Below are 24,498 nucleotides of genomic sequence, written 5' to 3' on the forward strand. Positions count from 1 at the left end.
AGCAGTGGCATCACATGTGCTTGGGAGGATTCAGAGTAGAACATCTCCTGTGATATGCCTCACCCCATCTTTCTACCCTCAAGTCACAACTGAAGACAATCTGACACGCTGATGGTAGGTGATCTTTCTTTTTTTTAGCTCAGACACTATGTTATGCCTTGCTGAAAGAGAAATCTATAAAAAGGGAATTGGGTGTTGAGGCTAGACATGCAATGCCCTTCCAATGCTATGCTACAGAATTTCAGTTTCCACATTCACCCCCTAACCCAAATTTTTCAAAGAGTTAAACTGTAACAAAATACACGTTGCACTAAGTTTATTCTGATCATATAATTTTTCTTTGATGATTCAGAAAGCAACCCAAGCATCTTAGTATGCTTCCAAGCCATCAATTCCATAATTTATTAAAATTGAGGCATAGGGTATAATGAAAAGACTGTGGGGCTTAACACCAGCTCTACCATAATATGGATAACTGAGGACAAGTGTTCAACTCCCTGAGCTTCATTTTAGCTAACAAGAGTTATCCTTTAAGAAATAATGAAAGGAGGCACGGACTACCTGTTAGGCCCTTTGGGCTCTCAAGCTCCAGTTCTCACTATACAGGATCAGAGAAGCAAATGGTATGAGGCACCATCCTGATTCTTTATCATGCCTAGAAATTGGCAGTTTATTTAAATAAATAAACAAACCCCGGATTAAATAAACCCATTTATATCTATAAATATTTAACTATTACACATAGTTACAATTTTTAAAATTAACAATTTACACATATTTAATTATTCAAAACGTAAAATACAATTTTAAAAAGTCAAATTGATTTGGGATTTCTGGCTACTTGTAATGTAGAGCATAGGTTTGCAAACTACAGCCCAAGGGCCAAATCCCACCTGCCAACCAATTTTATAAGTAAAGTTTCATTAGAACACAGCCATGCTCATCTGTTCAAGTATGATCTGTGGCTGCTTTCCTGCTACAGTGGCAGTTGAGTAGTCATGATAGGGATGGTATAGCTTACAAAGCTCAAAATATTTACTATCTGTTATTTTATAACAACAACAAAAAATGTTGCCAGACTTTGATTATAGATCAAAGGATTTTTTTCTGTTGTAAGTAAACTTGGGTGTGATCCATTTAGAGTGATGGGCAGGAATTTATTCATGGTCTCCAGTGGTGACCAAAGCACAGCTCAACAAGGTGGTAGCACACCAGACTGGCAGCTTCTATAGTTAGAAGTCAGATCTGGCTTCAAATCCTCCCTTATGTAGATAATATACATGTGAAATTGTTGGGAGGATTAAAGCTAAGCATGATTTAGTAAGTGCCCCCAAAATGTTCAATCTTTCTATTTAAATAAGTTTAAATAGAAATTTAAATTTCTATTCTGTTTCATCTCAGAAGAAAGAAAGAGAAAGGGGGGTCTCTCAGGTACAGTCACTCTGATAAAATGAAACAAAACAAGGTCCCCTTGCAGCACTATTTACAATAGCCAGGTCACGGAAGCAACCTAAATGCCCATCGACAGACAAGTGGATAAAGAAGATGTGGTACATATATACAATGGAATATTACTCAGCCATAAAAAGGAACAAAATTGGGTCATTTGTAGAGACGTGGATGGATCTAGAGACTGTCATACAGAGTGAAGTAAGTCAGAAAGAGAAAAACAAATATCGTATATTAACACATATATAGAGAATCTAGAAAAATGGTACAGATGAGCTGGTTTGCAAGGCAGAAATAGAGACACAGATGTAGAGAACAAACATATGGACACCAAGGGGGGAAAGCGGGGTGGTGGTGGTGGTGGTGGTGGGATGAATTGGGAGGTTGGGATTGACATGTATACACTAATATGTATAAAATGGATGACTAATAAGAACCTGCTGTATCAAAAAAAAAAAAACAAAGCAAGGTCCCTGTGTAATTTTATCTAAGCATAGACAAAAACAAGGTCATGGGGCCATCCATAAAATAACAAATACTCCCTTTCCTGATTAAAATTAATGACTTCTTTTTCTTCATTGAGCGTAAAAGTGTTTCTGCCTTATGACAGCATCCAGTACAGAATGAAGCCCCACATCCTTAGACACTCCCCTGAATCACCCCATGAAATCTCAAACCCTGTAATAGATTGTTTCTAACACTGCCTCACTGAGGTGCCCATGGCTCCCCATGGTGTGTGCTTTCCCTTCTTGCAATGAATCATAAACCCAAGTTGTCCAACTACAGGTGTCCCTGTGGTCTTTGGCTGAAAGTCGTTGACAGTGAGATATGAATAGTTTCAGTTTGTTTTATTTGTATTATAAAAACTATAAACTGTACAATGGTGGTAGCAGGGAAGAAGAGTAATAATTATTGAATAATACTATGTCCTAGGCATTTTTCAAACGTTATTTCTTTCGATTCTTATAATTCTCATTTGAGTTAGATATTGTGATCTACCTTTTACTGACAGAAGCAGCTAAGGATTGTTGAAGCTGACCAAGGTCTGGGGCATGGAAGATGTGTGTGTCACTTAGAAGTGTGTAACGGCTGAGAGAATCACAACTTTTTATAAAGAAAGCCAATCTAGTAAGGAATAATACTGTCTCCCCCTGTGACAGCCTCTCTTGTATATATCACACAGTGCTGGGCACTGGGGCCAGGATGCATAGATTGTCTTTCTGAACATCTTAGAAACTTCTCCATTCCTCCTTCTCTCAGACTTAAGCCCTCGGAGCAGCTGTTAGTTATGTCCCTGCTGTTAGCACTTACAATACAAGGTTAGGAATATGGGATGAGAAAGAACCAACCACCCAACCACAAGCCTTCAGAATCACCCTGGGAGATCAGTCAAACCACTGATGTCCAGAGCCCCACCTCAGACCCCTGGATCAGAATCTATGGGGAGACCTTGATATTGATGCTCTTAACAAGCTGTTCAGGTGATTCCAGTACAGACTCACCTTGAGAATCACTACTTTAATGTAAGTGAGTGTCATATTCCTTGTTGTTTCTCCAAATTTCATCCACACATCAAGTCTCATTTAAGAGTCTCAACCTTCAGACCTCTCTGTCTTCAGGGACGTTCCTCCTCCCTGAATTACCCCAGCACTCAGAGTCTGCATCACACAACTCATGCCTGAGTATGGAGGCTGATGGGGAAAATTCAGAACTTGAAGACAAAATTCACTCTCCTGATCTGCCAGGGTGTCCAGGTGACCTTAAGCCTTGATTTCATCATTTGCAGTATAAAGGAAAAATAGTCTCAAACCTGGCCTAGGACAGAGTTTTCTGTGTAATCCAGTTCACATGTTCTTCTGGAAAGCAATTAGCTTTCCTGATAAAACACTTTATTTTTTTTCTAATAAGACTTAATAGTATTAGAGACCTGTTTTAGAAAACTAGTTACCCATCCAATCATTTGACTAATGATTTGCACTTATTCTTTTTCCTTTTATGTGATCTAATACAGGTTATCTAACCACTTTTTTTTTTTCTGTAGTTGCCTCTGCCAAGAGAAAAGTCTTAGAATTGGTCTGTTCCAGATCTTTTCCCTTAAAGAAAATTCGACATTAAACTTTCACGTTCTCTTAATTAAATTTTCTGAAAAAATTAATAGTAAAATAAAGATTAATATACCTACCTCCTCCTTATAAGCTACAAAGCATTTGACAAATATAGAGTCTCATAATGACTTATGACTTTGCATTTGTTTTACATGGATAAATTGTGTCTCTCCAACTACATTATTGTCTCCTGGAAAGCAGGGATCATAAACATCTTTGAATATTTCTGTATGTCTTTCTCTCTATAATATTATAAAGAGTGAAGTAGATATAATAATTCCTATATTCCTATCAAAAATTTTTTCTGAAAATTAAGAGAAATTAAGAGAAACTGAAGTGTTTTATGTCAAATTTTCTTCATGGGAAGAGATCTGAAACAGACCAGTTTAACAATTTTGCTCTTGGTAGAGATGTTTGTAGGTTAGATTATGTTTAATGGAGTATGGACAGAAAGAGAGGGAGAAAGCGGGGGAGGGAATTGATGAATGTGACGATTTTTTTCTTAATTCCTGAATCTCATGTTCAAATACCAACTAAAGTTTCTCTAAATTAAGCCCTTGCATAGAATACAGTCTGTGCTTGATAGGGTCATGACTTTGCAAAGAGATTACAGTTTAGAAAAAGATAAGACCTGCACTAAAATAATCTTATGCCGTCTATGCTGAATTAATGACATGAGCGGCACTGCATCTGCTGTGAAATAATAAGAAATAAACATATTGCTCTGCCCCTGGTTCACAGAGCTCCTAAAACCATTGTAATTTGGTGGCATTAAAGGTGTGGATCACAATATTCCAAAGAAAATAATGTGTGATGTGCATTTGAGGAAAGAGGAGATGTCCTAATAGTTGATGCAGAGGAAACAGACTGGAGAATAGTGGGATATAATTTATGAAAAGTATACAGTCAGTTGTTCTCAGACTAGTCCCCAATATTTCTAGACCAGAGATAGCTGGAAGCCAGAATAGATAGGCAGTTTATTTTTTCATGTGATTCTAAGAATAGAAGCAAGAATTTGCTTTTTACACAAGAGAACAGATATTATGGTTCCATTTATGTGAATAACTTAAAATAGTCAAACTCAAAGAGACATAAAGTAAAATGGTTGTTACCAGAGGCTGGGGTAGGGGGAATGGGGAGTTATTGTTTAAGAGGTACAGAGTTTCAGTTCAGGATGAGGAAAAAGTTCTGGAGATGGACGGTGGCGATGGTTGCACAACAATGTGAATGTCCTTAATGCCACTGAACTGTCCACGTAAAAATGGTTAAAATGGTAAATTTTCTGTTATGTATACTTTACCAAAATTTTAAGAAGAAACAGGAAAAGAGTTTTTTAGGGTGGACTCTCCATTTAGTCAAGAAAGCATAATTTTGGTGAGCCTTTAGCTGTACAAATGGAAGGTAAGTGACACTCTGAGTACTGAAGATGCTTCAGACCTAGATGGGCCACAGTTCTGTTCAATGGGTCTTGCTCTTCAGAGATAATTATGATATGAACTTATTTTTGACACCCTCTAACTGGGGATTAATGTAGGAAGGAAGAGACTTGAACTTGTGGATGTAAAGACAAGGAGGGGAGAAGACCTCCGCCCAGGATGATAAGTAGGCCCCAGCAGCATGGCCTCACACCAGGGCTAATGAGAATGGCTGCTGGGAAGAAGTGCTGATACCTCTAGCAGGTGATCTCTAACTTTGAGTTTTTCATTTCTGTCTAAAGCATTGTAATTTCTTAAGCTTGTTATCAAGCCTTCATATAATTCATGGGCCAGAAAACTATAGCCCATGGGCCAGCCACATGTTTTTGTAAAGTTTTTATCTGATCACAGCAATGCCTATTTATTTATGTGTCATCTCTGTCTGTTTTCATACTGCAACTGGAGAGCTAAGTAGTTGCAACAGATATTGTATGGCCCTCAAAACCTAAAATATTGATTATCTGGTCCTCTAAGAAAGAGTTTGCCCCAAAAAGCCGTGTCACAGGTTCAAGTTAGTTGTGTTTGAGAGGAAACCGAAGGGACCTTGTCCACCTGTTGGAATAAAGTGGACCAGAGAGGTGGAGAGATGATATTCAGATAGACCTGAGGGCAGCAGTTAGACTGAGGGGCAGCCCCTGTCGTGGATTTGTAGAACGTGTGAGCCACGTCTCCAGAAATCTTCGGGAGGGGACTGAGCTCCTCATCACTTAAGCGAGGCCTTGGACCAAGAACAGAAATGAGCTATATATTTGAGATTCCATGTATGAAGCTTCTGGTTTTGGGACTCTGTCTGACTAGTCTTAATCTCTAAGGAGATCCAGTGATATGCAAAACCTCCAAATATTGATAATTGAGCAAATGATATCACTTAATGCACAGATACTGCACAGGCACACTCTATAATTATACCCCAAAGTGAACAGCAAGTTGCTATTTCCCTCACAGTTTCTGAGGCAGAGGGAGAGTGAAGGGAGGGGAGGAAGTAGGACGCACCCTTTAGAATAAGGATGTTCAGGCATAGCACCAGATTATACAAAGCTCTGTAGCCTTTTCTTTAAACATTTCTTAAATGTGTTTCAATCTTAGGATTTAAATTTCCCTAAAGAATTGAATGAACCATAAACCAGCTATTGTAGATTGAATTTCTCTTTCAGAAAATGAAATTATTCCTAGAGAGAGAAGAGAGGTATGTTTGGATCTCAAGTCATTTCCCACCCCCTGTAGCTGTGGGGACTCCCCAGCCAACAGCGCTCAGATTTTGGCATCGTCAATTAACCATGCACTGGAGGTCAGGCTGAACTTCTTTATCAGGGAGCAGAGTGATATCCTAAACTCTATTAGATCTGACTTTTGGATTGCCCAGGAAAACCTTCCATTTATGTGTAATGCTCAGCTGGTACAACTTCTACCTGATGCTGAGAATGCTGCTATTCATTAACAAAACTTCACTCTCCAGCCCCTCCATCCCAGAGGCTAAGTTACTGGAAAATCTGTAACATGTGAATTAAATTCAACAGACTTCGCTCTTTTTAAAAAATGGCTTAATCTCCAGGAACTACAATCTTTAGTTGACCAAGTATTTTGAAATCCCAGTTACGTCCAAAGTTGAAAAGAAAAGCAATCTTTGGACTTAGTAACTACTGTTTTTAGAGCATTTGGGGTTCAAAGCCTTTGGTATTTATTGTACATAATCTTAATGACAGTGTCTTTATCTTTTCATTCATTCATATATTCATTCCAGAGATGTTGAGTACTCAGTAACAAACACCATTCTAGAATACAAAGATTAAAAAAAAGCATAGTTCCTGCCTTTAAGGAAATCATATTTTTAGGAAAGAGACTCTGCTTAGATTAAGTTTGATTATTTGTCATGAATAATGCCATTGTCATCAAAAACAAGATAGGACAATGAAAATATTTGATGAATATTTTTACATAACTCGTAATAGATTTGAAGACATTTTGCAAAGCAATATTTTCAGAAATGTTTGACCAATTACAGAATTTTTCTCAGGGTTATTACTTGGAAGGATGTCACTGATGTGTGCATATTAAAATATTCTTTAAAATATTTTTGATGCGTTATTTTAGTCATAATATGCTAACATCTCTTATGGTGCCAGCACAGAGGCTTAGACATGGTAGACACCCAATAAGCATTCCCTTGAATTTTAGATTTGGAATTTTTAGGAATCAGCTAGTCCTATGGTCCTTAATCTTAACTGGGTTTTAGAGCACTTTGAAAATCTAATGAAATCTTTGGAACTTTTTTCCCATTAAAAAAGCACATATTTACAAACACTTAGATTTTTGTATACAATGTTAGGGGATTGGTGGATTACCTTAAGTATCATCCATAAACTCCTTTGGGGTCACATAATCTAGTCTATATCTTCCGTTTTATAACTGTTAAAAATCATTGCCAAGAACCGGGATTGGAAAATTATGGCCCTGAGGCCAAATCCAGCCTTCTTCTTTTCTTCTTCTTGTGCAGCCTGAGCTAAGAATGGCGTTTACATTTTCAAATAGTTACATTTTAAACAGTTATGTAAGAGCCTGTATATTATCTTCAACTTTGCCTTTTGGCTTGCAGAACCTAAACTATTCACTATCTAGGCCTTATAGAAAAAATTTGCCAATCCTTGCCCTAGAATGGTCAGAAAATACCTTCTAAATCACTCGGTCAATTACTAGAAAACAGAGGACTAGAATTCATACCTCCTGATTTCTCATCCATTGGTCTCTCATTACTCCTATTGATCAATTAAACTGTTGACTGATTGATTTAAACCCAATTAAAAAGAAAACAAGGAGTTGTAAATCTGGAGTACTTGATAAACAATTTCTTAGATAAATAATTGGACACTTTTGCAGGAAGTTGAAATCCAGAGAACTAAATGACCTATCCAAAATCATATTACAAATTTGTTAAAGAAGCAAGACTAACCTGTGAAACTCAGGCTGCGCATTACTGACTACTTTTTTAAACTTTGCATTATTTTCCATTGCACATGTTTGAAATGCAATACTTCTTGTGAAAGGAAATAATGGTATGGAAGGAACTTACTTAAGGAAAATATTTGAACAGATGCTGTTGTTAACTTCTAATTAAGTGATTTTTAAAGTTATTTTCAGATTCCTCCTGTCATGTCATACTGTAAAAATGGAATGCAAAGAATTATGATAACCATTATCACAAAATCACACATGCTATCTTGAATATATTCTTTTAGAAATTTCAAAGTACCTGATTGCTATTGATTGTTTTCTTCTATCGATTAGGGCTGCCAAAATGGTTTCAAACTATATATGACAATATTAGCAATAATAGAGTTTAAAGAGTTTCATAATAAAAAATAATAAAACTGCTTAAAAGATAAACATATGGGGCTTCCCTGGTGGCGCAGTGGTTGAGAGTCTGCCTGCCGATGCGGGGGACACGGGTTCGTGTCCCGGTCCGGGAGGATCCCATATGCCACGGAGCGGCTGGGCCCGTGAGCCATGGCCGCTGAGCCTGCGCGTCCGGAGCCTGTGCTCCGCAACGAGAGAGGCCACAACAGTGAGAGGGCCACGTACCGCAAAAAAAAAAAAGATAAACATATGAATAATATGTGAAAGCAATACCAGATCCCCTAAAGACTTCTATGAGGTTTTTAGCCACAGTCCTTTTTTTTATTTTCTGATCGATTTTGAAAACATTTTTGTCCATATTTAACCACTAATAAAAATTAGGTGTCAAACTCAGAGTAGTGTGTACTGCACAGGAAGAACAAAACAATTGTTTCTATAAAGGAGGAGTTGTGGTCAGAGTAGATAAGCTTGGGGTTTTTTTCAATATATTTTTTAACATCTTTATGGGAGTATAATTGCTTTACAATGGTGTGTTAGTTTCTACTGTATAACAAAGTGAGTCGGCTATATGTATACATATATCCCCATATCTCCTCCCTCTTGCGTCTCCCTCCCACCCTCCCTATCCCACCCCTCTAGTTGGACACAAAACATAGAGCCGATCTCCCTGTGCTATGTGGCTGCTTCCCCCTAGCTATCTATTTTACGTTTGGTAGTGTATATATGTCCATGCCACTCTCGTCCCATAAGCTTGTTTTTCACAGTAAGACTGTCTGGAGATTCTGAACTAGGACTACGCTAAGTCTGGCATGCTCTCTTTATGCATAACCTCTATTCACATGCCCCCCAGCCCAAGTCTTTTGCACTTACCTGAAAAAGCCAGATTTCTCAGGGAAATGTGCAGAGTTAGGCCGTCTGTCTGAATTCCAAATCTGATTCTTTTTTAATGACAAGGCTGCTTGGGCACTTCCACGGTCTGCATGCACTCACAGGGCCTGGCCAGTTCACCAAACAAAAGGAAGCTAGTGTTTTAAGTTAAGTTCTGCAAAGAATCAACAGCAACCACAAAACCTCAAGACCATTTCAAACACACTAACACTGAAAAACCAAGCTCTTAAAGATGAACAGTCCAAGTTGCAAAATTATAGGAAGGCCAACTGTCAAGAAATTCTTTTTTAAGGTTTTAGGACTACTGTGAGAATCCATTTTAAAAAAATTATTCAAACTGAATTTTGTAGAGAATGGGGGGAAAAGGCAGTGATATTATCAAAATGTGTGCTGAACTGTGTGCTGTGTTTAGGGTGGAAGAATATATATATATATAATTTCCTTTCAGAAAATTTACGGAGTTGTTCTATACCCCATTGGGGACCTAGGACTCCTACTCTTATAATGTGTTTTGGTGATTAGCTCTGTCATTGATATATAATATTGACTAAAACATGACACTAACATCAGCTCATTTAATTAGAGTTAAGAAAGAGGATATTTGAACCAGAGTCTATTATAGTGCCAGAGGAGGGGAGTATGTTAGTCCACAGTCTCGTTTTTTAGACCACGAACATTATCTTCAAAAGAAGTCCTGCACACAGTCATAAAGATATACTGCAAATGTTGAAAGAAAACTAAGTTCCTCAAACTGCTCTAACTTGCCTGCCATTTTATGCAACACTATAAATTAACATTTTATCAGTATTGTAATTATCTTGTAAATCACCTAATAACATATAGAAATCTGTGACTTTAGATTGCTAATTTATTAAATATCAACATTTTAAACACCACTCGAATTTTTAAACTCTAATTTGACATTTCTTTATTTAAAAAAAATTACGGGAGCATCAAACTTGTACCGTCCCTGAGTTCTCTCTACTTTAAAGGCCCGAATTAGAATTATGATTTTGGTAACTTCAGATGATTTGTGGCCTCCTTTGCAATGCTGGAATACTAATATTCTAGGCAAACATTTTGCAGCTCTTGTTACTCATTGTTCACATTTCTCATTTCAAACATAATGTTATAAATGCACCTGATTTTGTTTTCTCAGTTGCAAGGGAAGTATTCTACATCTGGAAAGTCTTCAATTTCGGCAGGTGTGCACCATTTGTGTTATAGGAATAAAACTGTTATATGCTTCAAAATAACTCATGCTGGAGGAATTTCAATTTTTAGTTATGGTAGAGAAGACCGTTATAGACAAACCCACCCTCTGAGAAGAACTAAAAAAATTGGATAGCATATAAATTCTATTGGCTTTAGAAAGCTGGCCAGGCAGTGAGAACCTGAAGAAACCAAATCCCCAGGAGAAGAGAAGTACAAAAAGTGAGCCTGATTTTTGACTCTTTTTTACTCAAGGTACTCCTGTTTATAACTGGCCACTGAGAAGCAGAGAAATCAAGCAGAAAAGGGTAGCATTATTGGCAATAAACAATGGGAATTTCATTATGATAAATGCCACAATCTTTCTAAAATATTACAATTCTAAATTTCTTGCACTTAATAATGTAGTTTCAAAATATATAAAGCAAAATGATGACACAATTAAAAGGAAAATGGACAAATCCATTATCATAGGGAGATTTTTAACAGATGTCTCTTAGTAACTGATAGACCAAGCAGACAAAAATTCCATATGGATATAGTAGATTTTTAACAATGCCATCAATACATTTGACCTAATATACATACCCTATATCCAGCAAGAGCAAAATTCACATCAAATGTCAAAGCCAGTTAACTAAGTGATGTGTATAAAGGAAATCTCAACAAAGATCTAAAAACTAAAATTATACACAGTATATTTTCTGACAATAGTACAGTTAGGCTAGAAATCAATAACAAAAAAGATAATATTAAAACTTTCTTATGTTAGAAAAGTTCTTGATATAAGTACTTTTAAATAATTCAAAGGCTAAAAAAATGAATACAAATGAAACTTAGGAAACTTTTTCTTTGAATGATAATGAAACTTCAACTTGTCAAATCTTTCAGAACACAATTAACACCATACTTAAATGCTTATATTAGGAGTGAAGCTGAAAATAAATTCTCCAAGCATCCATGTCCATAAGTTAAAAGAAAAACAAACCTAGGGAGAACAAATAGAAACAAATAATAAAAATAAAAGCAAAAGTCAATAAAATATTAAACAAACATGCACTGGAGAAAATCAATATAAAAGTTGTTTTTTTAAAAAAAGTTGGTTTTAAAATTTGATAAATCTCTGAAAGACAGGTCAAGAAAAAAAGAAAGAGGGCACAAAACACGAATATCAAGAATGATTTTATTCAAAGGAGGGATTTCAGTACAGATCCCACAGTTAAGAAAATGAAAACAAGAGGATATCATAACAGCTTTAGAGTAATAATTTCAATGAAACAATTAAATGGTTTTAAAAGCCATAATTTTCCAAAACTGCCAAAATACCACAAGAAGAAATATAAAATACAAATAGTTTAATATGTAGTAAAGAAGTTGGATCTGTAACTAACATCCTTTGAAAACAAATTTCCAAGCCTGGCAGTTTTACTAGTGAATTCCTCCAAACATTTAGAAATAAAAATCAATCTTACATATACTATTCCAGAGACAGAGAAAGAGGAAAAATTACCCAAGCCGTATTTTGAGGTCATTGTAACTTTGGTAGCAAATACTGGTAAGAACATTACATTAAAGGACCTAAGGGAGCCCACTGTCTTATTTATATAGATATAAAACTCTTACAAAATGATAGTAAAGCAAATCCAGTGATATATAAAAATGATAATACAATTATTCCAGGAGGGCAAGCTGGTGTAACATGTGAAAATCGATGAATGCAATTCACCACATCAACAGAATAGAGGAGAAGAATCATAATCATCTCAAATAGAGGCAGAAAGATCACTCAATAAAATTCAGCATCCATCTGTGATTTTAGAAAAGAAAACCTACAAACTAAGAATAGAAGGATGTTTACAACATTTTATAGCAAACATCATGCTTCAATGGAAAATATTGAAAGCTTTTCTTTTGATATCAGTTATGCGTAAAGGATGACTTCTGACTATTAGAATACTATTCAACATTGCATTCTAATCTAGGATCTATCTTAACCCAGTGTGATGAGGCAAGACAATCAATAGAAGGTATAAGTATTGGAAAAGTAGAAATGAAACTATCGTTATTTGCAAGAGCCCTGATTTTATACATAAAAATTCCAGATTTTTGTAGTTCATATAACTGACAAAGGACTCATATCAAATATATATCAATAAGAAAAAGACAGATAATACAATAAAGTTAGTATACACAAAATACATGAACAATTTGCAAAAAATTTCCCAATAAACCCACAAAATGTTGGTCACTCTTATTAGTGATTTGGGAAATGCAAATAAAAACTGCAATGGAATATCACTACCAGATAGCTGAAAGTTTTTAAAAATTTTTTTATACAGCAGGTTCTTATTAGTTATCTATTTTATACATATTAGTATATATATGTCAATAAACACACCACCAAGTGTTGCAGAGGGTGTGGAGTGAATAGAATATTCATATACTACTAGAAGGAGTGGAAACATGGCACAACTAAAGCTTTACTTCTAAAGCTGAGTATACACATATCTCATGAACTGGCGATTGCATTTCTAGATACACACCCAACAAATAATGCGTATGTATGTGTTCCAAAAAATGTTACAAGAATGTTTGAGACAGCAGTAGGTATAACAGCCCAAGTCTAAAATCTTCCAGATGTCAATCAAAAATAAAACATATTATCAGAAAAAAGTGGGATGTATAGAATTGCTCTTACCATGAACATGAATAAAGTACTGCTACATGAAAAACCATAGATGAGTTTTGCAAACAATGTATTAGTAAAAAGAAGCCAGACACAAGAGAAGTCGCTGTGTGATTATGTTCATACAAAATTTAAATACTGGCAAAACTGATATGATATTATAAATCACGTAGTTGTTACCTCTGGGATAAATGAGAGGAGTAACTGAAAGAAGGGGGACTTCTGTGCTATCTCCTGGTCTGGGTGGTTGCTCCCGGTAATTCTGTGGTTGTACTACTATAATTGGTGCACTTTTCTGTCTGTACATTATACTGAAACAATAAAAGTTTATTTGAAAAAATGACCCTCACTGGAAATTCGGTGCTATACTTGATTTAACACTAATTATTTTCACAGTTCTATTATTTCCACATAAGGATTCAGCCAACAGTCTCTTTCTTCCTTGAGGCTTGAGATGGAATGTCCTCCTCTTCCAAATTCCTTGCATGCTCTTGCTCATTTTCCTGGATATGATGCTAATACATCCTCTTCCTCACTTTGAAATATGTTTGGTCAGTGCTTCATCCCCACTGAAATAGTGCCAGAACAATTCGCTCCAAATCCATATTTAGAGCTCATTAAGAGAAAATTTGCATGTGGCATTTGTGAGCTTCCAGCTCTTACCTATTAAATCAATGTGCAAAGTACACTTTGGTTGAACTCTGCTGCAGATCTTCAGAATCATCTTAATCACATAAAAAGAATGATTTCCAATATTGGCACCCCATATAAAAATGAGACTGGTGATGATAAAATGTCAAATATTTAAAGAGCAGGAGAGGGATCTATGAAGCACAGAATCTCAGTGTTTGAAGATAGGCACTGATACTAGAAACACCTTCCACGTAATCATCCAGTCTCTACCTGTTCATTGACAGCTCTGATGTTTAAAGCTATTCATTACTTACAAGCTGAAATGTCTCACTATACCATCTACCCACATGTTCAATTCCCCCTCTACCACAGAGAAAAACTCAATCCCTTTTCTATACGACAGCACTGTAAGTGCTGATAATACTTGTCTTGTCCAGTCTTCTCTTCTCCATGCCTGGAGCTTTGTTCTGTTAAAACAATACATGTGTGGTGTGGCTTTGAGTTCCTCCACCCTCCTGGCCACTCTGCTTTCAATACTCTTCAGTTTAGTTAACTTCCTCCTTCTTCACAGTTTATCCAGAATGGCACCTAATGCCTTCAGTGTACTCTGACCTGTGAAATGATGTCTCTTTGTTATATGGTGCTTTCTTTAAGAGCTTCCCACAAGCACATTTTCCACCATCCTGTGGTTTAGACCCAAGAGAAGACCTTTGCATTGATCTTTGCTAAACTTTACTTTGCTCCAGGCTTTTCCATAACTTTTTGGATCCTAAATCTGATCACCACGTCGCCATTCAAGGTGTCCAATAGACCATAACTGAAGTTCAAGGCCTCTCCCAGCCACCTGAAAGCTTCCAGTTGGGCAACAGTCCATTCATGTGTGTCCTTCAGCTAGAGCCATTCTCCAGATATCATACAGCCTAGGATTCCAGAACGTCAATATGGCCAGCAGCTACCTTGCTGAATACCTGGATGAAAACCACATAACCTATGTTTAATGAATATTGTTCATCTTCATTCTGGTAACATGTCCAAGATATCCCTGTCACAATTTCACTTTCCAGCCACGTGAATTAGCATGTGGACTCTGTACTCACAGTGGAACACAAGGATTTGGAAATCATCTGTGTTCAAGTTCCTCCCTTTCACCTGGTTAACTGAGTATCCTCAGAAAAACCGCATAGACTCTCTGAGCCTCATTTTGCTAATTAAGACAATAGGCTAATTGCCTAGGCCTCTGCTGGAGAATTTTGCTTTGATTTGTTTTATGATGTGCATGAACTTTGTCTAAAGCAGCATTTTCCCTGTAAATTATTCCATGAATTGCAAACTCCACATACAGAATGTTCTGAAACAGACTATCACACATCCCCATGAGTGCAAAGGCCCAAAGTTTTTACTGTTTAATGCATTCAGACACTATATTTAGTTGTTAAAATAAAGTTGCCACCTGTAAAGAAGTACTGTTATACAGGAAGGTAATGATGATGATGACAACCATAGTGAGGATGACGGTGATGATGGTGATGCCTTTATATTCAAACCGTGGCTCCCACCCTGAAGTCTACACCATAAAACTTCTGTTGTTGGAATAACTAATAACGCTCACCTGGCTTCTCATCCTATGAGGAGTTCTATTTATATGCATGTCAGGATATTATAAGGCATTTCAGGGCAGTTGCTAGGGTGACAAATGAATTATATGAGGAAACATAAATGTACCTCAAATCTATACTTGCTCTCAGCAAGGGACTAGATTCAAGGTCTATGTAATTCCTAGGAAACAAGCTTCATGGTGCCATTTTTAAAACAGAACTTGGTTTTCTAGAAGCAGAGCATCAACCCTTGCACTGTAGGAGACTGCCCTCCTATAAATAGATAAGAAATCTAATGGTATTTTGACTTAGGCAGGAAGTCTTAGAACATTGGGGAAGACTTTCAGTTTTCAATGTATTTATTCACCAATAAATTTCACACACACACACACACACACACAAACACACACACACACACACACACACACACACACACACACCAAATAGATCTAGTAACTGGATCACCAGAAACCTTTATTCTAGGCTAAGCCAGGCCAGCACCTAATCTGAGCTTCACACATCCCCACCCTGTTTTCAGAAATAGTCTTGGGCTTTTTCTCTTGATCTTAACCTTAACTTTTTGCCTCATCATCCATTTCTATGTACACCCAGCTCCCAACTGTTTGGCTTTGTCTTCCCCTTAGTGGATCTGTGCTTGCCCCTTGTAGCTTAAGGTAGATTTGGCTTTTTCAGTTCCAGGAAGCCTCCCTACCTGATTGAGCCCTACCCTGGAACTCATCAATGATGGCTTCCTTGGTTACCTAACACTCACTCCTCAAGTGAGAGGTTGAGAGAGTTTACTTGAGAATGGGCAGCTCTTGCCAGAGAAGTTTAAGAGACAATTGCAATAGACCTTTCCTTTAGCAGCCCCCAAAGTTTCATTCTCGTTGAAAAAAGATCTCCCCAGGTTTTCTGTTTACTTAACATTTTTGTCTCAGTTCTCTATTTTGGTCACTGTGTCTCCAGAGTACATTTTTTTCTTGAACGATAAATGTATTAATTTATTCAATGAATACTTATTGTACCAGGCATTGTACTTAACGGCATAGCTCCAGAAGCTGCATGTTAGTTTGATTCCTGCCTTTGCTGGGGACCCTGTCATCTGCTTGTGCGACATCACTCACGGGCCTCGTCACATGGGCCAGCACTCTGCTAGAGAGTGTCTCTTTGTCTTTGAATTCCTTCACCTGGGAGTACAAGTCTTCCCATTCACACTCTCTCTCTCATTTGCTATCATCCCCAACTTGTTCACCAAAAGCTTAATTTCTCTACCATAGTAAACTCATTTGTTTAATCCAACGTCCATATGTCATGTACAGTTCAACAGAAGATGAGATCCATGAAATTAGGGACTGTGATTTATCTACATCCAATTGACCAAAACTTAGCAAACAGCACAAAACACATTGTATACATTCAATAAATGATTGCTTAGTGAGTGGTTGGGTTGATGGATGGATGGATGGTTGCTTAGTATGTGCCAAGCAGATACTAAGAATTTTATATAAAATAAATAAACCCTGGGGATGTAATGTTCATCATGGTGGAAATAGTTAATACTGTATTGTATATTTGAAAGTTGCTGAGAGTAAATCTTAAAAGTTCTCTTCTCAAGAAAAAAAAACTTGTAACTATGTGTAGGGTTGGATGTTAACTAGACTTATTATGGTGATCATTTCACAATATACACAAATATCAAATCATTATGTGGTATACCTGAAACTAATATATGTCAATTATATCTCAATTAAAACTAATCAATAATTATATTATCCCCTCAGCAATTGTAGGGAGTAGGAATCATTAGTCTATTTTACAGATGGAGAAAAACTCAGAAATATTTTGATAACTTTCCCAAGATTATTGTTAACAGCAATACTGTTATTTTGTTTATTAAGGTATAGTTGATTTTTAGTATTAGTTGTACAATATAGTGATTCAAAATTTTTATAAATTATACTCCATTTGTAGTTATTATAAAATATTGGCTGTACAATATACCCCAGTAGATTATTTATTTTATACATAGTAGTTTGCATCTCTTAACCCTCTACCTTTCCCCTCCCCCTTCCTTCTGCCCACTGGTTTGTTCTCTATATCTGTTAATCTTTTTTGTTATATTCACTCATTTATTTTTTGTATTCCACATATAGGTGATATTATACAGTATTTGTCTTTGTCTGTCTGACTTATTTCACTAAGTATAATATCCTCCAGGTCCACCTGCGTTGTTGCAAATGGCAAATTTTCATTCTTTTTTATGACTGAGTAATATTCCATTGTATATATAAACCACGTCTTCTTTATCCATTCATCTGCTGATGGACACTTAGGTTGCTTCCATATTTTGGCTATTGTAAATAATGCTTGTATGAACACTGGGATGAATATATCTTTTTGAGTTGTTGTTTTCATTTTCTTTGGGTATATACCCAGGACAGCAATATTGTTATTACTCGGTATCATGTTAGTCAGAGTTGCATTAATGATTAATAATGATTAGTAACCCTGTTAGCTAGCATCCATTGGATATTTATGCCTTCAATAAGTATTTTCTTCACATTATCTTATATAGTCCTCAGATAACTGTAGAATAGTGCTATTATTATGTCTATTATATGTATTTTTTAATGCCACATCCAAAAGTGTCCTATAGGTGCATGACACTCTGAATGAAAGATGTGAAAGCTACCTTTTCACTTACTCACAGTTCTTTCTCCATGGCCAACACAGGAGGTAGAGCATACAAAGAACCCCTGCTTCTGCTTTTCTAGGAACAGTATTGCCCAAAGCAAATAAAATCAGTAGATATCTACAGTTGCTCCTTCAGTTCTTCAATACTAGAAAGATAGTCATCTGGACCACTAAATTGTCATCACTAAATTAGTTTGAATTTATCTCCCAGTAGGGATAGCAGTCAGGATAGGACCACAAGGTTTTGACAAGCTATGATAGTATTAAAAAATACATATATTTCTCTTACACGCCATCTCAGACAATTAAATAGCTAGTTAAATGTGGTGTTTTTGTGATGAGGACACAACTATGAATCAAGTTCATCTAATGTCGTCATTCCTAATTTTATTTATTTTTATTAAAAATGTTTACTGTGGTATAGATGACATATAACTAATTGTTATATTAGTGGCAGATATACAACATAATGATTTGTTATTTATATATACTGAAAAATGGTTACCACAATAAGTCTAGTGAACATCTGTCCCCTTAAATGGATACACTTTTTCCCTTGTGATGAGGTCTTTAAAGATTTACTCTTAGACACTTCCAAATATGCAATACAGTATTATTAACCATAGTGATACATTATTCTTATATCGGCTTTCCCAATAGAGACTGATAGCTCTCACAGGATTTCTTCACTTTTTAAAAATCTTTATTCTCTCTTCTCTTCCACCTGAATCATTTTTAAATTTCTCTGGGTCACTTATTCTCTCTTGCGTCAGATCAACTGATGCTTTCTAATGCATTCTTCATCTCATTCATTGAGTTCTTCAGCTCCAGAATTTCTGTTTGGTTCTTTTTAATAATTCCAATCTCTTTGGTAAAGTACTCCCTCTGTTTATTAATTTTATTCCTGAGTTCATTAACTTGTCTTTCCGAGTTTTCCTGTAGCTTGTTGAATTTCTTCACAACAGCTATTTTGAACTTTTATCAGTTTAAGTTGCAATACTTCATGCATTTGAATTTTACCGCTGGAGAATTGCCATTTTCTTTTCGTGATACCGTATTAACATGATTTTTCATAGTGGTTGATGAAATGTGCCTCTTCTGTTGCATGTGAAATATCAGATACCCTTCTTATTTACAGAAGGAAGGCTTTGTTTACTTTGATTCTGACAGTTCAACAATCTAGCAATTGGAAACTTTTCTTTTGCTTTCCAGAAGATGGTGCTATAACACAGGGTTTTGGTTTGTTTTACTGAACAGACTCTCCATGCTACACAGTTTCACTTTCCACCTCCTCTGCCAGAGAGGTCGCCCCTGCCACCACCACAATCCCAGCAAGTGGCAGTGTCGGTCTGGGTTGTGAGGCTCCCCTGGCCTGTTCCTCCTTTTCCTCTGCCTCCAAACTCATCTCCATCCTGTTCTGATGGCTTGCTGAGTTCTCCCGTCAGGTGGGCTGCACCTCTACAATTTCTCTATCTCCCGTGAGTGCCCAGTTTTGCACTCTCCAGATTACCTTCTTCCTTTTGGTAGCAAGTGGGGGTGGGCAGGCTAGTGGGTGTGGATCCACGTCTTCCTCTGAGGTCCTATCCACTTCCTATCTACTTCTCACAGGTGGAAAGGTGGCTTTCCCGGGTGTCTTGGTGCACTGTGCAGAGGCACTTTTGATGGGTTATGGATGTCTGGTTAGGTGTGAATCAAAAAGAAGAGAAAAAGGAAACGACTCTTGCCACCACTATGTCCACATCACTCTCCTCAAAAACTTTGCTTTAAATAAGAGTGGCCCGGGGCTTCCCTGGTGGCGCAGTGGTTGAGAGTCCGCCTGCCGATGCAGCGGACACGGGTTCGTGCCCCGATCCGGGAAGATCCCACATGCCGCGGAGCGGCTGGGCCCGTGAGCCATGGCCGCTGAGCCTGCGCGTCCGGAGCCTGTGCTCTGCAACGGGAGAGGCCATAAGTGGCCCGCGTACCGCAAAAAAATAAATAAATAAATAAAGAGTGGCCCTAGGATAACTATAGAAAAGTATATTTCTTTTCTATTTATTAAATATTTCACCTTTTTGAAAATATAAATCTAAATGATATATCTTGGTCCTGGTCAGCCTTTATCCTGATGTGGTAATGCTGCAAGGATGGCTGTTTGCCATCTCTAGTGAGACTTGTGAAAAATGATGCTCATCATGTCATGTCTCTGACTGCAGCCCAGGACACAGCTCTTCAGTGGCAGAGGCTTGTCTCCAACCAGCTGATGCTGCATCACAACCATGTAGATATACAGAGAATTAAACCTCCTGTAGCTATGGTGACAATAGACTGGAATATCTGTGGGTACATCCTGTAACAGGGCCAATGTCACAATAGTGACCCCAGCAGGTTTTAGGTTCTCCACTGGACAGGCTCACAACAAAGTTTAATTTGAGTTGAGTTTTATCTATACTGATGCACTCATTATCTTTTGTAACACATTGTTATTCGCCACTCTGTGTCCTAGTTTGAATAAGCATCTTCAGGAATCATATATCATTTTTTTTTTTTTTTAATTTTTGGCTGCATTGGGTCTTCATTGCTGTGCGTGGGCGTTCTCTAGTTGCAGTGAGTAGGGACTACTCTTCGTTGTGGTGCGCGGTCTTCTCATTGCGGTGGCTTCTCTTGTTGTGGAGCACAGGCTCTAGGTGCGCCAGCTTCAGCAGCTGTGGCTCGTGGGTTCTAGAGCGCAGGCTCAGTAGTTGTGGCGCACGGGCTTAGTTGCTCCGCAGCATGCGGGATCTTCCTGGACAAGGGCTCAAACCCGTGTTCCCTGCGTTGGCAGGAGGATTCTTAACCACTGCACCATCAGGGAAGCCCACATATATCATTTTATGGGATGCTTTAGGCAGGGGTCAGCAAACTTTTTCTGTAGATGGCCAGATAGTACATATTTTAGGCTGCGCAGGCCATATGAGCTCTGCCACAACTACTCAAATGTGCCCTTATAAGTCAAAAGCAGTCATAGACAATAAACCAATGACTGTGGTCCAATAAAACTGAATTTATAAAAAGAGACAGCAGGTCAGATTTGGCATGTGGGCCATATTTTGTGGCCTTCTGCTATTAACAGAAACAATTGTAGTTAGATGCAGGGTTCTAGAGCAAACTTGAAGCAGTTCTGAATAGTATTATATAAAATAATAATATTATATCAAATATATATATTATATTATGTAAAATCCAGTTTGATCCATCTTCAGACTGCTAAAGGTTTCAAATCGTTGGAATCTTGATCCAATTGTTAAACATTCTGAGCCACCTCAGACATTTCACTAAAGCACTGCCATTCTTCTTGCCCAGGAAAATTGTGTGAGAATAGGTGTAGACCTTCTGAAATTTATCTGGTACCTTTTTTCTTTCCTCTGCATTATCTTTGAGCATAGAAAATGGGCAGAACCTCTAGTTTAAAAATTTTGCCAGAATAAACATCTGACCTGGATACTGCTCCTAACACTTTTCAAATTTCTCTTTCAACTCAAGGGCTCTCATCTGTTCAGTTGGTACATAGTGGGCTTCATGACTATTCTCTTGCCAGCCATGGTGCAAAAAATCTCCCAGGCCTCTCAGGAATTAGCCTGAGTGATGGCGAATTGCAGTATGAGTGCCTGTAACCAGTTATAATCTTGAAGGACATTTTGCTCTGAAATGAGTTCTAAGCTGTAAACTCGCCCATTTTAAATTTTAGGGTCTTGTTAAATCAGTCAACAATTCCTACCGTAACTGAGTCATCACAAACAAAATTGTCTCGTTATATATAGGATTTTAGAAACTCACACATTAAGAGATTTTGAAATTTATTCCCTGATCAATTTCCCATCCCTTTCCTTAAAATGTTCCAAAATAAAACTGACCCCCATTTTGGCTGCTCATTCCCCGCCTCCCCAAAATAGTAAATCTCTTTAAAACTGCCTGTGCCACGGTAATTTTAGAGAACTTTTCATTAAAAAAAAAAAAAAATCACCTTTATTCACATAAGCAGTCTAGGCAGAAAGCATGTATTTATCACATCAGAGAAAGTTCTTTCCGATAAGACCTATCTTGAGGCATAGGTTCGGACAAGTATCTAACTTTTGGCAGGCGGCTCATTGGGAACACACACGCTGACCCAGCCCTGCGTTAACGACCTTACAGCACACTCCCATATCATTTGCAGAAGCATCCTACTGCAGCGTAAAACTGTGGTGGCAAACTCCTGTATGAGTTTTTTATAATATAAACAGTTCAGAGTTTCTGTCATAAAATTAAGTTTCCCTAATAAAACACAACATCTGCATTTTATATCCACCGTGGGTTATGAGCCCCAGCAGATCAGAGAGTTTGAGTTTGCCTTTTCCTCCTCACTAGGTACCAGGTACAGGAAAGCTATTCTGAGTTCCAGATTATATCGATTATAAAGCTATCCACCAGAAGACATTTAGAAATAACCCTCCCTAGGAGACCTTTCACATCAATTGCCTGGCTGATCTTAGGAAAGAATTGTGAGCAACAGATCGTGGAGGCTGATGGTCCATTCTCATTGGCAAACACATCCAGGCTCTCATTTTCTTGGTCAGCCATAAAGCCTTAACATGGAGAAGGAAATAACATGAAATAAAATGAATTCTATGTAATACAAAGCCCATCCAATTAATACTAAAACCCAGCTGGACTGGAGTTTCAAACCCCTTCTTGGTCTTTAGCTTCTGAAATACAGAGCAAACACCAGCTTTGTTGATAGTGACAGTGCCCCAGAGAATAATTTTTTTTGCATAGCGTCAGAGCCAACCTCTGCAAACCATGTCAACCTACTTTCCCCTCTGTGGTGAATTCTGGGAGACTCTTCTTTCAGTCTCTTAGACCACTAATCTGTTCTTTACTCATATCAGCTTTGCAATTCAATTCATCTACTGTTTTCTTTTTAATTTCCAAGGATTCTGTCTCAATTTATAACATCTATGAATTCTCTTTTGTTAATGTTTTGTTTGTTTGTTTGTTTGTTTCCCCCATTAACTCTGCTTCCTTGAATATTTCCTTTGTCTTCATCTTACCAGTGCCTCTGATTCACACTATTAGCCTCCTTGAAAATTTGAAGATTTAGAACTCTATGCTCGTATTTTGAGTTGAGGGTTTAGACGTAAAACACTGTTGGTCACGAGTCTATTTTCATTCCCCAAAGAGAGTTCTCATTCTCCTGCTGTGGCTAGAAGTCCTGATCATGGACTAGTGGTGTTTGTTGACAGGAGGGCCTGGGGATGAGGTTGGGCAGAGTGGGCAGGAAGTCAAGTGAGTAGAGTGGCGCTCTCCATTCTTCCTGTCAACCAAATGCTTCTCTGGGAATCTCTATGTCAGAACTTTCTCTACAGCAGTTCCTGCCTTGGCTTTAATCTAGGGGTAAAGCCTGGTGTCTACTGCTCCTTTTCCATTTTTAATTCCCAGCTGTCACCCAAAGGTAGAGCCTAATCTCCACCTCTGCTCTGCCTCTTGGTCCAGCCCAGTCTCCCCAGAGATTTCACTGGCAGGCAGTGCAAGTGGAGAAGCAGCAGCCCCCAACTAGCTCAGCTATTTTGAAGGAAGACCTTTAATGAATTACCCCAATGGTTGCCTTGTTTGCATTTGTCGACTCTGACTTTAAAATTTCTCTGGATCTCTTTGGAGAGGAAAGAATCCCATCTGAGATACTTTTCTCCAGCCTGTATTTTGGGTTGTATTCTTTTAGCTCTGATTCATAATTGCAATGCCTCAAGACTTCTGCTCTACTGATAGCAGACTTTCATTTTTTTTCCCATCACTGTTGGAAATTATATCTTTTAAAATACATGTTTCAGATCTGTCAATGAACTTTGGGACAGAAGAGGAAAGAGGTGCAAGTGCTGAATCCTTCAACTTACAGCAGTAGTTTGAAGAGGTTATTTAACCTTGTTAACAAGAGGCAAATCTTGGTAAAGATGTATGGGTTTGCTTTATCATTTACTCTCTGTCTGTCTCTTTCTGTGTGTGTGTGTGTGTGTGTTTGTATGTGTATGTATGTGTATACATATATTTATATTTTTCCAAGCCTTAAATGATCTTTTAAAGTATTATGATCAATTTTATGGATGAAAAATTCACTTGAGGCTTAAGAACAATTAACTTGATATAATTTCAAACAATAGGTATCTTCGTACTACACCTGATCTAGTACATCATTTTATCTAATTTTTTATACTTTTAAGTGATTTGCCCCATCTAGACTTTGAACTGTATCATTTCAGGATAATCGTTTACTCATCTCTGTCACTAGTGCCTAGTAGTGGCTGACATATACAGTAGGCACTCAATGCATGTTTGCTAAAATCAGTTGAAGTGAAAGAACCAGGACTCTAATCCAAGTTTGTCTGACTTCAGAGTATACGTTGTTTTCACCACATTCT

General features: G+C 37.5%; 2 protein-coding genes across 9 annotated transcripts in view; one reads left to right on the top strand and one right to left on the bottom strand.

Moving 5' to 3' along the window:
* The window catches only part of THAP5 (THAP domain containing 5), a 196,289-nt gene that overhangs the window by 91,058 nt on the left and 80,733 nt on the right, over positions 1-24,498 (top strand). For 3 of the 7 annotated variants that reach the window (XM_089917013.1, XM_089917012.1, XM_089917011.1), the window contains exon 3: positions 1-114. In XM_089917013.1, the coding sequence (XP_089773139.1) occupies positions 1-112 (112 nt within the window). In that variant the 3' untranslated portion in view covers positions 113-114. The other 4 variants (XR_016394207.1, XR_016394208.1, XM_089917014.1 and 1 more) reach the window with 3 other exon arrangements.
* The window catches only part of LOC111179490 (putative G protein-coupled receptor 141), a 161,329-nt gene that overhangs the window by 53,612 nt on the left and 83,219 nt on the right, over positions 1-24,498 (bottom strand). The window contains exon 2 of one of the 2 annotated variants that reach the window (XM_022583145.3): positions 9,251-9,375. The gene's annotated coding sequence lies outside the window, so the exon portion shown is untranslated. Of the gene's footprint in view, positions 1-9,250; positions 9,412-24,498 lie in introns of those variants that run through there. The other variant, XM_089917016.1, reaches the window with a different exon arrangement.

This window comes from Delphinapterus leucas, chromosome 9, assembly GCF_059928025.1.
Source record: "Delphinapterus leucas isolate spDelLeu-1000000601 "Yukka" chromosome 9, BTC_Dleu_Yukka2, whole genome shotgun sequence".
In the NCBI taxonomy this organism is placed as follows: Eukaryota; Metazoa; Chordata; class Mammalia; order Artiodactyla; family Monodontidae; genus Delphinapterus; species Delphinapterus leucas.